Source organism: Cupressus sempervirens, chromosome 10 (assembly GCF_028749045.1).
Source record: "Cupressus sempervirens isolate cs-2001-9-10 chromosome 10, ASM2874904v1, whole genome shotgun sequence".
In the NCBI taxonomy this organism is placed as follows: Eukaryota; Viridiplantae; Streptophyta; class Pinopsida; order Cupressales; family Cupressaceae; genus Cupressus; species Cupressus sempervirens.
The window spans coordinates 204718841-204735150 of NC_143127.1; the positions used below are offsets into that span (position 1 = coordinate 204718841).

The window sequence follows — 16310 nt, forward strand, 5'->3', positions numbered from 1 at the left end:
GGCAGACCGAAGCAACAGCATGAAAACCAAAAACAATTGGTTCATTGCTGGCCAGAGCCATTATATCCTAGCCTAAAAAACTCTCGCAGTAAATACGATGTGACAAGTGGAGCTAACAGAGGGAAAGTTCAAACGAAAAGCCGTACACAAAAAAGATTGCATGAAGCAAGAAACCCTAGCAGAGCGAAAGCTTCCGAAATCATTGAAAATGTTAAAAACCCAGCAAAATAGAAAATAAGAAAAATAGCTACAGAAATAATTTAGGCTTACCTAAGGCTTTCAGTTGTATGTGATACCCAAAATTAATGAGATTGTGCATCCGAGAACATTAGTTCCCTAGAGGCAGGGACTAATATAAAGGCAGGGAGTAATAAGTTTAATCTTCACTATCACAAACACCATTTAATACTTATATTTTCCCAATGAACTACATATGCCTATCATTGTATACTCCTTTGGTGGGACAGGACAACACACGATTTAATTATTCCTATCATGAATCTCTTTTTAAAAGAGATTAGCTGAAGGGATGTAAATATATGTTTTCTATCATAAAACACATTGAAGCATTATGGTCCCTACCTATTGGCATATGAAAAGGAAAGGATAAATTTAAATTTATTCTTATTGTCTAGTTCACAAAACTAATTATACAAAGCTATTTGAATTCATTAATTATATGGTTTGGGTTTTGTGTACAGACCTCAACTTTACTATTTGATAACATAATCTTTGTATTTGTAAATCTAAACTTCAATTTCTGAGACAATAATTATCATTATCCTACCAAAATCAATAGTAAAAGTGTAAAGACTGTCGGTGGCTTTAACATAATTAGTTCTCATCTTCTTTTTCCTTTTGACCACACTGGTTTCCATATTCCAAATCGATAGTGAAAGTACAAACTAGCAATCGCACCTTAGTGTGCAATAGGTGTGTCGTATTTTGTTGTAAAATTTGTTCTTAACTAACAAAAATGAGACATTTTATTTGTTCTTCTCAGTCTCCATCTCTACACATCTTTATGCCCCCTTACTCTCTCATTCTCTTGCCTTTATACCACTCCCTCTATATTTTTCCTCTCTCTCCCTCTCTCTATCTCTCTCTATCTCTCCATCTTCATCTTTCTTTGTCTCTCACTCTCATTCTTTCCTTGTGTCTCCTTTACAAATATTTTCTATATAGTATTAATTAAATTAATATCAAGACATTAGATTCTTCAATCTATATTATTTAGAGTAGGCTTTGGATTTAACTATTCGAATTTTATTTAAGTAAATAATGTTTCAAATCATACTCAATGAACCACCATCGAGAAATTGTATCATATCTATCTTTACTTCTTTCTTCCAATCTATCTCTCTCCCTTGTTTCTATCTCCTTACCTTTCCCCACCCTATCTCCCTAAATACATATATTTTCTATCTCCCTACTTTGTCTCTATCTCCTTACCTCTCCCCACCCCCTCTGCCTACATACGTAGGCTTACTTTCTCCCTCCTTTGTCTCTATCTCCTTATCTCTTCTCACCCCCTTTCCCCTTTCCTACATATGTATCCTTTCTATCTCCCTCCCTTATCTCCAACTCCTTACCCCCCACCCCCTCTCTTTACATATGTACCCAATCTCTATGTATATCTATCTATCCCCCTCTTTGTCTTTCTATTACTTGTCTCTTAACACCTTTTTAATCTCTCATTCTTGCCCTCTCTACCTCTATCTTTTTATCTCTCCCTCTCCTTGTCCCCCTCTCTCTCTCCCTCTCCTTGTCCCTCTCCATCTATATGTTATTAATTTTACATCACATATTCACTCTAATTATATCTCACTATCTATCGCCACCCTCCTCTTTATACATATCTTATTAACATTATATGTCCCATATTCATTTCTACTATATATAACACATCATTTCTCTATCTCTCTCTTTCTCTTCTCATACATATTTATCATGCATATTTATTTGTCTTTCTATATTTCACTCTTTCTCTCTCCTCCCCTCTATCTTTTGTATATCTCAACCTCCATCTCTAGATCTCCTCTTCTCATCATCTGTACTTGTTGTTCTCTATCTTCTTTCTATATGTTTGTCTCTTTATCTATTTCTAAAACTATCCCTCTCTAGATTATGGAAAGTGAGGGGTCTTCAATAACTTTCTTTATCAAACAACTGAGGCTATCCAGAGGAGAGTTCTCCATTGAATCAATAGATCCACCATGATTGATTATAATATCTATTTCCTTTTGTCCATGCACATGCTCAACATGTTGGGATTCTCCACTTGCTTGTGATATTATGGATGCATTGGTCTCTCAAGTAGTGGTCTTGAAAGATAAATATGTGTAAAATAGAAACCCAAAACCTAGAGGTATGGTTCATATTGTGCTCTTCTACATGGACAACATTTTTTTTCATTATGTCATGCTTATCATTGCACTTTTATAATCCCCTAGAAGAACTAAGAATGTATTCATAATACCACAAACAAACTTGTCTCTCTAAGCTAATTTAGTAATGCAACACCTTGAGAGATTTTATTTAGGGTTTTAATATCTAGATAACTCTTATTCTTAGTTGAGTTTTTTGGTGCATACACATGTTGGGTTTCTTTGGGCTAATAGATATTTGGGTTTGTTGATCTTTAAGGGTTTAAAATTGGTGATCAACATCAGGGACTAATGGGTGAAATCAATGAGAATGAACCCAAATTCACTCGAGTTATGGGTTTTGTAACAATATTTATGTGTGGTATCATTTGTAGCTTCTTCTTACCCATCATTCTTTCCATTCTTTCATGTTGTGTGTCATAAGATCATTCAGTCATTCACAAACACCTTCAATAAGAGTTGGTTAATTCTATAGATCAAATGGGTTCTTGGAATAAACCTCCATCTTGCAACATCATGTTTCTCTTTCATCATACACATGTTATACAAATGATGAAGATCCCAAAGCACAATATAAGTCTGTATTGAGACATTGATTATAGAATAATATTTCTATATTCTATTATAAATAAATCTTCGGATGTACATTATCGTAAATGCAATATACAAAAACTAAGAGTGTCAATATTCAATGTCATGCCTATCTAAAGTAATCTATCTATTTTTATTTTTGATCTCCGACTCTGTATCTCTCCCAATCTTCACCCATATATATTTGAAGTCTCTCTAATATATTGAATATATATATAATTTAATTTGGAGTATATGAAGGCTATTGAATTAATAAGTATAACCATAATATGATTTTCAAATAATAATTATCAACTATGGAAATGGTTGTTCGAGTTTGTGTATCCGCAAAGGGCAGCGCTCTTAACTGCCATGGTTACAATGGGAGGACAATGATCCTGGTCATTCAGTTGGGCTACTCTGAGAAAACTAGGGAAAAATTGACAGAATTGCTCAAATTGTTCAACCACTACAAAGATGAGTGAGAATGTGTAGAGAGTGTCGATTTCAAGGATATAAAGTGATCTTTCTAATTGTTTCGCCTTTGATTGTGATTGTGTCTTTGATTTACCTGCTGAATTTGGTGTTTTTTGAATGAGAATTCGATATCACCAACTGCAAATTTATGTTGAATTCCAATATAATAAATACTATACTTTTCATTTTTGTAATATATTATTTATTTAATAGAATAAAGATGATAAATATTATAATTATTTTTTTAAACATAATTACTATATATTTAATAGATATTTATTCTTATTTGAAATTATAAATAATGTCTAATAGTATTATATAGGAGAATATTGATACTATTTTTTTAACTTAATTACTATATATTTAATAGATATTTATTCTTATTTGAAATTATAAATAATGTCTAATAGTATTATATAGGAGAATATTGATACAATAATATAAATACTATGTTAGTATTGTTACAATTGCAGATATATTTTTAACTGTGTACAGTGTATCTAATATATTTCGAGATTTGATTGCGATAAGTTTTCTATTATCAATATTTTAGATCATACTCAGTGAACCATCATCGAAATTAGAATGAGAAAATGAATGATAGATTATGGACTGTGATCAGAAACTTAACCCAACGGTTACATCGAGGAAAAAGATAACAGATACGTCATGAAAAATGATGAGACAAATTATACTTTTCATTATTGCTATAGAAATCATGTGGAAGAAATTGCAGAGATAGGCCCAGCTATTTAAAATGGTTTTCACAAGTGGGAAAATCGAGAAAAATCAGCACTGCTTTGCTCTTAAAACTGCTCTAATTCTTTGTCTACTAATAAAAATAATATTCATGACAGCCTGTAGTTTCTACGAAGTCCATGTGAGAAAATTGCACAGGGGTACCGAGATATTTATGACTGTTTTGTTGTGTTCTGAGATATTTATTATGATTTGTACTATATTATTATTTAAGTCTTTTGTATTATGACACTCGTACAGATATTTAGTATGATGTTGGTAGTGGTGTATGTAATTGTACAGATATTATGTGAGGAAATTGCCGGGTAGCCAAAGTACGGTAACTTTTATGCTGCATCGGTCAAAATACGGTAACTTTTATGGCCATGCAGGGGCATCCAATCATGTATATTTAACTGGGTGGGTAGCCGTTGCCGGGTAGCCGTTGCCATTGCAGAGGGGTACCGAGGTATTTATGACCGTTTATATTTTATCTAATTGTACAATCATCCTGGTTGGTCTGATGCTGGTCGTAATAGTACAGTCGGACCAGAAGTGCCTGACGTGTAATGTGGTATAGCCGGTTAAGAAGAGAAGAAAAAACAAGTCCAGCAACCTTTTCATCGAACGATTGGCAGGTTCCCAATGGTCGCATCATAAACAGTCAAAAATAAATTCATATTCAATGGCATCTGACATGAATTACTTCCAATGGGATCACAAACGTTTAAGATTATTTCGATGGTAGTCATTGTCTCTCCACGATTGCTGACCGTCGGATGGAAAATTTTGCTCTTCACATTCAAATAGGGAACGCCGCACTTGTGCCTTCTTTACAGCTTGCGCGCACCACAGGAAAATAATGTTTTCCCATCTTTTTCTTTTTTGACAGGACCAAATGTTCATATTCTTAATCAATACGCATTATAAACATCTTCATATTCTAAATCAATAATCATTATAAAAGGGTGTAAACTTCGGAACAATCTCATCTGTTATACACACTCTGAGCAATCTGTTTCAAGTAAAATCTCGCCCAGTTACATTTCCCAGCTTTTTTCGTTCAGCATCTCATTAAGAGAAAAATGGGCAACACTTCCTGCTGTTGTTCATGCTCTTCTTCCACTGTAGATTATCAAGATCATATCAGTAAATTGGATACGGTTAAAGAGATGAGTGAAGTTGATCAATTGATTTCTTACATTGATCAGCTCTTAAATGACATTGGCCAGGTAAGTATTAATTCCTATCGGCCTTCACTAAAATTCAGTAATTCTGAGTACATATTTACATTGATGATAAAACACTGAAAGCAGGAAAGACAAGAAAGACAAGTTGCCCCGACGGCTCAAGTGGGTTCTTCTATCAATTCTGCTGGTGGTTTACTGGAGAAGGTATTAAAGCGATCTAAGAGACATATATGCAAGGTATTTAATTGTTTTCTAATTAAATGATTTCAATTGATACAATTTGATTTCCTATTTATCAATCCAAGATTTGATTTTCTATTTATCAATCTAAGAGTTGAAGGGCTTTTTAATGAATGGTTCATAAGACATAATATGAAAGTTTTGAAAATGGGGTTGCAAGCAGAGTGAGTTTAACTATGGAGGAAACGCCATAGTTATGTACGCTCAAGCTTGAGTAGTCCTGGAATGGGTAGCCTCCTGAAAGTCTTGATATTTCACCTCTATGAACATTTATTATCATTATCATGAAAAATAGATTCATATCTATTCATGAAACATGAGTCAATGAGTTCGACTCAAGAATTACACAGTTAAATCCCTATAGCAATATTAATTTAGATTTAAAGAGTGTTATTAAAAAGAAAGTATTAATGTGACACAGATCTGAATTGACATGAGATAATAGATTCAATTTCAAAACAAACTAATCTATTGTTGTTATTGGCTGCAGAAGAATATAATGCCAAATCTGAATCGAGAAACTCGCAAATTTGTTATTGATGCAACAAATCAAGCAGCCCATATTAAATGGGTGGGAGTGGCGCTTTCAGTTGTCGGTTTTGTGTTGGAGAGAATAGATCAGATCTCTTCCAACAAACACGAAAGTATAGAGCTACTAAAATATATGTGTTATCTCGCAAAATATGTGAGGCGATTGGACGAACATTTGCCAGAGGAGAAGCTGAATCGGGTCATTGGGTTCATTGTAAAAGGCTGCCTCATGTGCATTTCCCAAATGAAATCTAATGATCTTTCCAAGTAATCCCCTTCAATTCATCCAATGGTCTTTTTTTTGTGGGGTGGGTTCATATGATATTAATGTTTAGGCTAGTGTTAAATTAAGGTTTTAATTTGTTCGTTTGTTATGTTGAACAGATTTTTCGCTGCTCCAATTAACGCAGAAGATTTGCGAAAATTTCAAGGAGAACTTGGACATGAATACCAAGAACTCTCCTTAGAAGCATTAATTGCATTTTTGGATCGGATTCCAGTTGTCTTACCTCTTTCACAAGGAATCGCTCCTCAAGCAGGTACCCAGCTTTCTTTATCCTAAATAGGAAAATAACATAAAATATGTTAATAACGAAATAATCTAATTTTTTTATTGGTAACTCAAGTAAATTTCATTTAAAAAAAAAAAAGTTTTGTTTCTTGTATTTATATTAAAAGAGACATTTCAATGTTCAATTTAATATAATTAATTTAATTGAAATTTATAGTTGTGCTTGTAAAAATAAGATAAAAATATGACAATAAAAGAAATCATATATTTTTAAATCAATGAAATAACATTCAAAAGAAACATTTGTAAAAGGAAAAACCTTTGTAAAAGGAGGAAAATGTAATATTGTGTATAATATCTTAAGTTAGTTAATGCTCACATCTATAATATTCATTTTTTTATTGATAAATTTTGTTTTGTTTACAGATTTTAAGGGGACTAGAACCCTATATAGTCTTTACAATAGAATCCTTAACAATTATAGTTAACAAAAGTTTAAAAAATAATAATAATCAAATATTCACAATAATCTTTTTCAAAATTCATAGATAATACTTGGAATACAAAATAATAATAAATAATAATAATATATTTAGTGTATTATGACTGACTTATTATGGTAGATTATTGCATTCACTTGATAAATAAAAATCTTATTTACTTTTTTTATTAATTATTTTATAACTATTAGATAATTTTAATAGTTGAACTTGGTGAGACCTCCTCCTTTGAAATAGGATTCTTTTTTAACATGGTGAGTTTTGTTATATATTTTTTATTAATTAAATTTTACATCTCATATATATATATATATATATATATATATTCCAACTCAAATACAACACTTATTTCTATATAATATAATACTTAGTCATCATATATCATTTGCTTAATACAAAATATAAATGTCAAATTTATAATAAAATTTAAAAATAAATTTTATTTTCATGAATGAAATATTAAATCTATATTTATTGAATAATTTTAACTATTATTGTCTATGACAATTTTTCTCTTTTCTTCTTAGTCATCTATATAAGAGACCATCAAACCATGTAGTAAATGACTCATGTATTAAAGGAGAAGATTATTATCATGGATAAATTGTAACTACTCCAAATTATCACTAAGACTATATTTATATTGTTGTTTTTCTCATTGAATTATGGATAGTTAAAATACATTAATTTTACTAAATGTAACTGTCAAAAACTTAAATTAATTAAAATGTTTAAACATATAAATAATATAATATATAATTATTTATTTAAATTTAAATTAATTATATTTTTTAGATTTATGATAAAAAATCAAAATTGAACGATTTGTATTCATTTATAGAAATTCAAATATCTATTATATATAATTATTAATAAAAAATTATAAAAATAAATGATCTAAACTACTAAGAATGATGTTAATAAATAGGAGATATTTTTTCACTAAATTGTGACATTGTAATCATGATTTCTTCGAGTCAAACTCATCAATTTATATTTCAGAGTAGTGGTTCACATGAACCCATCGTCTCTCGTGAAATCGAATCGAACACTAAGCACGCATTGGATCTAGGAGATGCTCCCACAAGTGAAGCATTAGAACTTCCTAGGAGGTCACCCATCCTAGCAAGCGTGCTTAACTATAAAGTTCCTCCATGATTAAACACACCCCATTTACAATTCCATTTGCAAAACCTTCAAAATGTTGTTCCTTATGAATCATACATTAAAAAGTTCAAAGCCCCTTAAACTCATCAATTGATTGATTGATTGTTCTTTTTATGAATGATAAACTTCTTCATTACATTAAACTATTTTTTAAAAAAAGTGTATTGCAATTCGCAGTTCCATGCTGCTTCTCTTGTTCTCTAGCAGTTTTGGTGTTTGCTGCTTTTTGAACTTCATCCGTATTTTCTAGACTTCCTGTGTGAATTGCTCAATTTTACTATTTAATTAAGATGTACAAAAACACAATTTCTAATAAATTTATGTTGGATTTGCAGTTGGTTTAGAAGAAGCCACAAAAATTGTGACTAAACTTCTAGACATGAAAGGTGGATCAGTGAAAGTGGTTGTTATTTATGGACAAGGCGGCATAGGGAAGACAACTCTAGCCGCTGCTGTTTTTAGTACAATCGATCTCAAATCTTACAAATATTGTAGAGTTGATATGGAACAAAATTGTTCAGAGGCGAATCTTAAGGTGATGCAACAGCAAATTTTAAGAGACCTTTTTGGCCGTACTATTGACTTGAGGAATTTGAATGAAGGTAGTGACAAGTTATCTGAAGAATTTAAAAAATCCTCTCAGCCTGTCTTCATTTTTATTGACAATGCATTGAGAGAAAGTGATCTAGAGAAGCTTTTGCCTATAAGTGCCCTGCCATCCCTTCCAGTGCAGAGCAGGATTCTTTTAACAACCAGGAATCTGAATGAGACTCGTGTAATTGTGCAGGCAAAACTTGAACGCATTCCTTATCAAGTAGCCTCTCTTCCACAAGAAGATGCACTAAGAGTCTTATCATTGTATGCTCTAGGTAGTGACCAAGAAAGATTTCATCCCGACATAGATATTAATGGCCTCCTCAATGTATGCCAAGGGATTCCACTGGTTCTACAATTGGCTGGAAAGAGATTATGTGAACATGCTCAAAACATGCAAAAGTGTAAACAAGAAGTTGAATATGTCAAGTCATGGCTATTGGAAGGAGCAGAGGGTGAAATAAGAGAACGCATGGTGGATTTTGTATATAATCGCTTGGATGCCTCGTGTAAAGAGGCATTTCTTGACATTGTCTTCTTCTTTTTTAATTGGGAGCGGAGCACAGTGGCCTTTGCTATTGGAGAGATAGAGTTTCAAGAGCTCGAAAGGGCAGCACTTGTAAATGTCACAGATGAAGACAGAGTGAATGTTCATGATATAGTGAAAGCACGAGGGAGAATGCTGTCAGCAGAAAATGGGGAGAGAATCACCGATGTAGAATCTCTTACTGATGTTCTTCAAAATGTGGAGGTCTGTTTTCTATCCATCAATATATTAATATATAGAAAATTTAGTAATACAAATTTTGTAGAGATTTTCATATAACCAATTATGGGATTTTTTTTGTAACAATCAATTCTGTCTATATTAAGCTGCAGAGACTTTTTCTTTTTGTTGCAGAGGATTAAGAAAACGAAGGGGATTTGTCTTTCTGAGGACTTTGAGCTTAAAGCATCTGATCTCAACTTAATGAAGAGATGTTTAAGAGTTTTGATTTTGACAAGAGGGACACAAATAGTAAATGGAAAGTGCAATGAAGCTTTTGAAAATCTAAGGTTGCTCAGCCTCGAGAATGATAATAATTACTCACAAATGAATGTCAGCAAACATCGAAGACTAGCAGTACTGATTTTGTCATATGATGAAGACTCCAACTTTCCTGAGGCAAAATCTACAAACTCTGCCGACTTCTTTATATTATTCATTTATTTAAAAACCCCTTCTGCTTAATTAAATTATAATTTTATCTGTTTAACTCAAATAGCGAAATTGTTTTGCAGGTCCCCAGCAGCACATCTTCGTTGAAATATGTGTTTATTCAAAATGCTACATTAGTTCATTTTACCACCATCCACTCTCAATTTCAGACTTTGCGTTCTCTAGCATTGCACTATTGCCGAAGGTTTGAGAGCTTGTCAGAAACAATTGGGTACCTACATGCTTTGGAAACGTTGGATTTATCTCATTGTTTTGATTTGATGAACCTTCCAGAGAGCTTTGAAAAATTATCTTCCTTATCAAAGTTGATTTTAAGGTCTTGTTCCAGGTTGGCAAGTCTTCCAAACAGCTTTGGCAACTTATCCTCTTTACAAAAGTTAGATTTAAAATATTGTTCCAGCTTGACGAGCCTTTCAGACAACTTTGGCAGTTTAGGTTGTTTAGCAGAGATAGATTTATCTTGTTGCTCCAATTTGCCAAGCCTTCCAGACAGCTTTGGCAACTTATCCTCTTTACAAAAGTTAGATTTAAATGATTGTTCCAGCTTGACAAGCCTTTCAGACAACTTTGGCAGTTTAGGTTGTTTAGCAGAGATAGATTTATCTTGTTGCTCCAATTTGCCAAGCCTTCCAGACAGCTTTGGCAACTTATCCTCTTTACAAAAGTTAGATTTAAATGATTGTTCCAGCTTGACAAGCCTTTCAGACAACTTTGGCAGTTTAGGTTGTTTAGCAGAGATAGATTTATCTTGTTGCTCCAATTTGCCAAGCCTTCTAGACAGCTTTGGCAGTTTAGGTTGTTTAGCAGAGATAGATTTATCTTGTTGCTCCAATTTGCCAAGCCTTCCAGACAGCTTTGGCAACTTATCCTCTTTACAAAAGTTAGATTTAAATCATTGTTCCAGCTTGCCAAGCCTTCCAGACAGCTTTGGCAGTTTAGGTTGTTTAGCAGAGATAGATTTATCTTGTTGCTCCAATTTGCCAAGCCTTCCAGACAGCTTTGGCAACTTATCCTCTTTACAAAAGTTAGATTTAAATCATTGTTCCAGCTTGACAAGCCTTTCAGACAACTTTGGCAGTTTAGGTTGTTTAGCAGAGATAGATTTATCTTGTTGCTCCAATTTGCCCAGCCTTCCAGACAGCTTTGGCAACTTATCCTCTTTACAAAAGTTAGATTTAAATGATTGTTCCAGCTTGACAAGCCTTTCAGACAACTTTGGCAGTTTAGGTTGTTTAGCAGAGATAGATTTATCTTGTTGCTCCAATTTGCCAAGCCTTCCAGACAGCTTTGGCAGTTTAGGTTGTTTAGCAGAGATAGATTTATCTTGTTGCTCCAATTTGCCAAGCCTTCCAGACAGCTTTGGCAACTTATCCTCTTTACAAAAGTTAGATTTAAATGATTGTTCCAGCTTGACAAGCCTTTCAGACAACTTTGGCAGTTTAGGTTGTTTAGCAGAGATAGATTTATCTTGTTGCTCCAATTTGCCAAGCCTTCCAGACAGCTTTGGCAACTTATCCTCTTTACAAAAGTTAGATTTAAATCATTGTTCCAGCTTGACAAGCCTTTCAGACGACTTTGGCAGTTTAGGTTGTTTAGCAGAGATAGGTTTATCTTGTTGCTCCAATTTGCCAAGCCTTCCAGACAGCTTTGGCAACTTATCCTCTTTACAAAAGTTAGATTTAAATCATTGCTCCAGCTTGACAAGCCTTTCAGACAACTTTGGCAGTTTAGGTTGTTTAGCAGAAATAGGTTTATCTTGTTGCTCCAATTTGCCAAGCCTTCCAGACAGCTTTGGCAACTTATCCTCTTTACAAAAGTTAGATTTAAATGATTGTTCCAGCTTGACAAGCCTTTCAGACAACTTTGGCAGTTTAGGTTGTTTAGCAGAGATAGATTTATCTTGTTGCTCCAATTTGCCAAGCCTTCCAGACAGCTTTGGCAACTTATCCTCTTTACAAAAGTTAGATTTAAATGATTGTTCCAGCTTGACAAGCCTTTCAGACGACTTTGGCAGTTTAGGTTGTTTAGCAGAGATAGGTTTATCTTGTTGCTCCAATTTGCCAAGCCTTCCAAACAGCTTTGGCAACTTATCCTCTTTACAAAAGTTAGATTTAAATCATTGCTCCAGCTTGACAAGCCTTTCAGACAACTTTGGCAGTTTAGGTTGTTTAGCAGAAATAGGTTTATCTTGTTGCTCCAATTTGCCAAGCCTTCCAGACAGCTTTGGCAACTTATCCTCTTTACAAAAGTTAGATTTAAATGATTGTTCCAGCTTGACAAGCCTTTCAGACAACTTTGGCAGTTTAGGTTGTTTAGCAGAGATAGATTTATCTTGTTGCTCCAATTTGCCAAGCCTTCCAGACAGCTTTGGCAACTTATCCTCTTTACAAAAGTTAGATTTAAATGATTGTTCCAGCTTGACAAGCCTTTCAGACAACTTTGGCAGTTTAGGTTGTTTAGCAGAGATAGATTTATCTTGTTGCTCCAATTTGCCAAGCCTTCCAAACAGCTTTGGCAGTTTAGGTTGTTTAGCAGAGATAGATTTATCTTGTTGCTCCAATTTGCCAAGCCTTCCAGACAGCTTTGGCAACTTATCCTCTTTACAAAAGTTAGATTTAAATGATTGTTCCAGCTTGACAAGCCTTTCAGACAACTTTGGCAGTTTAGGTTGTTTAGCAGAGATAGATTTATCTTGTTGCTCCAATTTGCCAAGCCTTCCAGACAGCTTTGGCAACTTATCCTCTTTACAAAAATTAGATTTAAATGATTGTTCCAGCTTGACAAGCCTTTCAGACAACTTTGGCAGTTTAGGTTGTTTAGCAGAGATAGATTTATCTTGTTGCTCCAATTTGCAAAGCCTTCCAGACAGCTTTGGCAACTTATCCTCCTTACAAAAGTTAGATTTAAGCTATAGTTTCAGCTTGACAAGCCTTTCAGAAAGCTTTGGCAGTTTATTTGGATTGGTAGAGCTAGATTTAGGAAATTGTAAGCAGCTGTCTGCGTTTCCAGAAAGTTTTGGAAACCTTGGTTGTCTTGAGACGTTGATTTTGCAGAGTTGTGAGAAGCTCTTGAATTTACCTCAAAATTTTGGTCAGCTCAAGTGTTTAAGATTTCTAAACATGGACAGATGCAGGGTATTGCAGACCCTCTCTGGTGATTTTGAATGTTTGAGTTCACTGGTTGCTGTTAGCGCTTCAGAATGCTCTCAACTGGAGGAAAATACAATGGACAAGTTGGCAAATATGAAGGGATTGATGATTGTGAATATAAAAAAAAGCCCTATGTTGCAAAGGCGGTGGGTACAAGTGAAGGACCAATATTCTTTATCAGTACTGACAGAGGTAACAGCTGCAACACACTTTCACGTTTTAAAATAAGAAGACTTTTATTTCATAGTTATGCTTGTCTCTGTTTTTCAAATGTGGGCATTCGTTGCATTGCAGGCACACCAGCGTGGAGCGGACCCATATAAAGATGTGATGCGTAGAGGATTTTTTCACAGTGAGTCAAAATTCCTCTATATTGATGAGAATGGGCTGTCCCGGGAGTCTACTTGTCCAGCTGGTGGCATGAAGCTGTGTGTGTTTTTAACGGCGTCATGTGATCTTACATCGCCTTCAAATAGAGAACGTTTGGAAGCAGTGAAGAGGAAATGGATGGAGTGTGATGGGCAGATGATATTGGTGGAGGTGGGGAGTTCATGGGAGGAAAGGGAGAGGCGTGTTAGGGAAATTCTCCCACTTTTGCCGAGGGGCTGCTGTGCATGGATCGCTGCTGACAATAGGGCAAGGTTGCACTTTGCCTACTCCCTGTTCAAGCTACTTCCAGGTAAAAGGTGTGATGTCATCGTCAGCATATCAACATCTGTGGATGAAGAGGGAAGGACGCAGATGCATTTTGATGGCTTGGACCATCCACCTCATGTCCAAGCAAGCGAGCAACACCACAATTGGGAAGAAATACTATCCCCTGTTTCCGAAGCTTGGGATTTCATAGATTCGTGTTCCTATTTCTAACTGGGTTTTTCCGGCCGCGAATGGTTGGTCTGCCATTATAGTTTTGAATGCACTGAATTCCATAAAGTCTGTGATTGAAAAAATTGATTAGAAGAAAACGAGAGCTACATGCAGATGGAGTCCATGTCATTGCAAAACAAAGCTTCTGTAGTCTTATTTGTCTATGGAAATGTCTGATTTGCGATGCATAATTGTGTCCTCATCAAGTACACATAGACTCCTGGAATACTCACAATAGCAGCAACTTAAACTTGATGTCTGAACAATCTATGATGAATTGAATATGCTCCTTCTAAGTCTTTGACTCCACCATTTTGCTTTGCATGTTTAATTAAAGTTGGAATATCAATGCCATTTTTGTTCTTAATAGCTCCTGTAATATCGATTATAAGTACCAAATTTTCTTCATTTCATGGACAATTTCAGCTGCCCAAGAAAAAACATTCCCAAAACCCTGAAAAAAATGACAAAACCTTCGAGTTCCCAACAATAAAGAGGACAATAATTTTGATTCTTTGTCAAGAATTATTAGTCCTGGAACTAATGTTTTCACTGCAGTTAACCTATTAATCTATTAATTTTTACCTCTTAAAAAATCTAACAATCTAAAGTTTGTTAAAGTTCTATTTTTAAATTTAATTTTTGTTCACAAATTTCTATTTTCTCATTGGACAATACTAATTTTTTTAGGGTCTAAACTCAAGAAATATCTAAAATAAAAATAATAAATATGTATTAATTAACTGCAATTAAGATATCATTTGGTTAAATGATATACTTGCTAATGTCTTCTTACAATTAATTAAATCATGAGCTGGTGGCTAAATAGCCTAGCCAAATAAATGCTTAAAAATCGACGTGCGTGTAGCTAATAGTACATCTGTAGCGAATGGAAACCCTTATTTTTTCAAACATTGATTGACAGAGCACGGGTGAGAGGTTTATTTTCAAAACCAAGAAGAATAGTATTTTTTGTTTTTTGTTTAATTAAAGAAATAAATAAATATGAACAATTGATAATATTTTATTAATAAAATATTTTAGCTAATATTAGTAAAGACATTATAAATATTAGGACTTAATTTAAAAAAAATTATTGTGTTTATTTTATTTTAATAATTTACTTTTATTATTATTTTGAAAATTTGAGTTATAAAAAATACTAAATCTAATTTTTCTTAACTTCTGTTCAAATATTTTATATTTTATTCGTTTTAATTATTTTTTAAGAAAATCATTTGAAGATGTTTTTCATTTTGAGTACAATTTTAGTTAGAAATCAAAAATTTCGATAAAAATATAATAATAAAATTATTTTTGTTGATTAATTCACACACATCATTGAGATTGCAAACTTTTCAAATGTTATAGCTGTATTTTAAAATTCTAAAAAGTTTTATAATAGTAACACACAAATAATAGTTCTTATTGTTTTTTAAAGATTAATAATTTTAAAAAATGTTAACTTTATTATTTTTCAAAATACTAAATTATAAATAATGAGATTTTAAATAATTTATTTCAAATTAAAATACCTTTTATTGTTTTTTTAGATTTATAAAAAATCTTATTTAACAAATTACAAATTATCCTCTCACGGTCTTTGTCCCCCTCTCGGAATGAACACACTTAGTCATTTTATAGTTGTATAACAATGAATTTTTTTTATTAAAATGAAATGTTAAAAACTTACAATTTATCCATTTTATAAGTGTATAACAATGAATTTTTTTATTAAAATGAAATGTTAGAAAACTTAGTCTTTGAATGTTCACAATTTATTCATTTTATAATTGTATATTAATGATTTTTTTATTAAAATGAAATTTAATTAATTTAATTTATAGAAATTTAAAGAACTTCTATAAAAACAAAAGTAAAAACTAAATTAAGAAATATATTTGGATGGATTTTCGAAATTGTTATTTTTTTTTTCATTTTCATTGAATTCATATTTATAATTAAAATGTAAGCAATATTTAAGTTGAATTTATAAATATGTGTTAATTTTTTATTTTATTTTTTCTATTAGCTATGGAGAGTACCAAAAAATCAATAATGTTTACCAAGTATTAGAACAGAGGCATTGCCTCACACCAAAACAACAGTAGCAACTGTATAAATATACAAAAACATGAACAACAAAGCACTAAACAACAGAGGCACTAAT

The 16310-nt window shown here is 32.8% G+C and overlaps 2 protein-coding genes across 3 annotated transcripts in view; both read left to right on the forward strand.

The window, feature by feature from the left end:
* The first annotated feature begins 5007 nt into the window (after positions 1-5007).
* Positions 5008-16310, forward strand: part of LOC149533344 (uncharacterized) — a 29120-nt gene continuing 17817 nt past the window's right edge. The window contains exons 1-4 of the mRNA XM_089803790.1: positions 5008-5404; positions 5489-5599; positions 6093-6400; positions 6518-6672. Coding sequence (XP_089659916.1) covers positions 5258-5404; positions 5489-5599; positions 6093-6400; positions 6518-6672 — 721 coding nt within the window. The 5' untranslated portion in view covers positions 5008-5257. The remainder of the gene's footprint in view (positions 5405-5488; positions 5600-6092; positions 6401-6517; positions 6673-16310) is intronic.
* Positions 8656-14439, forward strand: LOC149533345 (uncharacterized). 2 transcript variants are annotated; one of them, XM_089803789.1, is made up of 6 exons: positions 8656-9656; positions 9807-10088; positions 10187-10320; positions 10966-11306; positions 12315-13465; positions 13568-14266. In XM_089803789.1, the coding sequence occupies exons 1-6, from the start codon at positions 8691-8693 to the stop codon at positions 14138-14140; spliced, it is 3447 nt and encodes a 1148-aa protein (XP_089659915.1). In that variant the 5' UTR covers positions 8656-8690; the 3' UTR covers positions 14141-14266. The 2 variants fall into 2 exon arrangements, with proteins under 2 accessions (XP_089659915.1, XP_089659913.1); XM_089803787.1 differs by lacking the exon at positions 8656-9656 and having other exon boundaries at positions 9907-13465; positions 13568-14439.

Coding starts and splice junctions, on each gene's coding strand:
- LOC149533345 (XM_089803787.1), top strand. CDS start 10,385: ATGAACCTTCCAGAGAGCTTTGAAAAATTATCTTCCTTATCAAAGTTG. Junction 13,466..13,567: donor CTTTATCAGTACTGACAGAG/GTAACAGCTGCA, acceptor GTTGCATTGCAG/GCACACCAGCGTGGAGCGGA.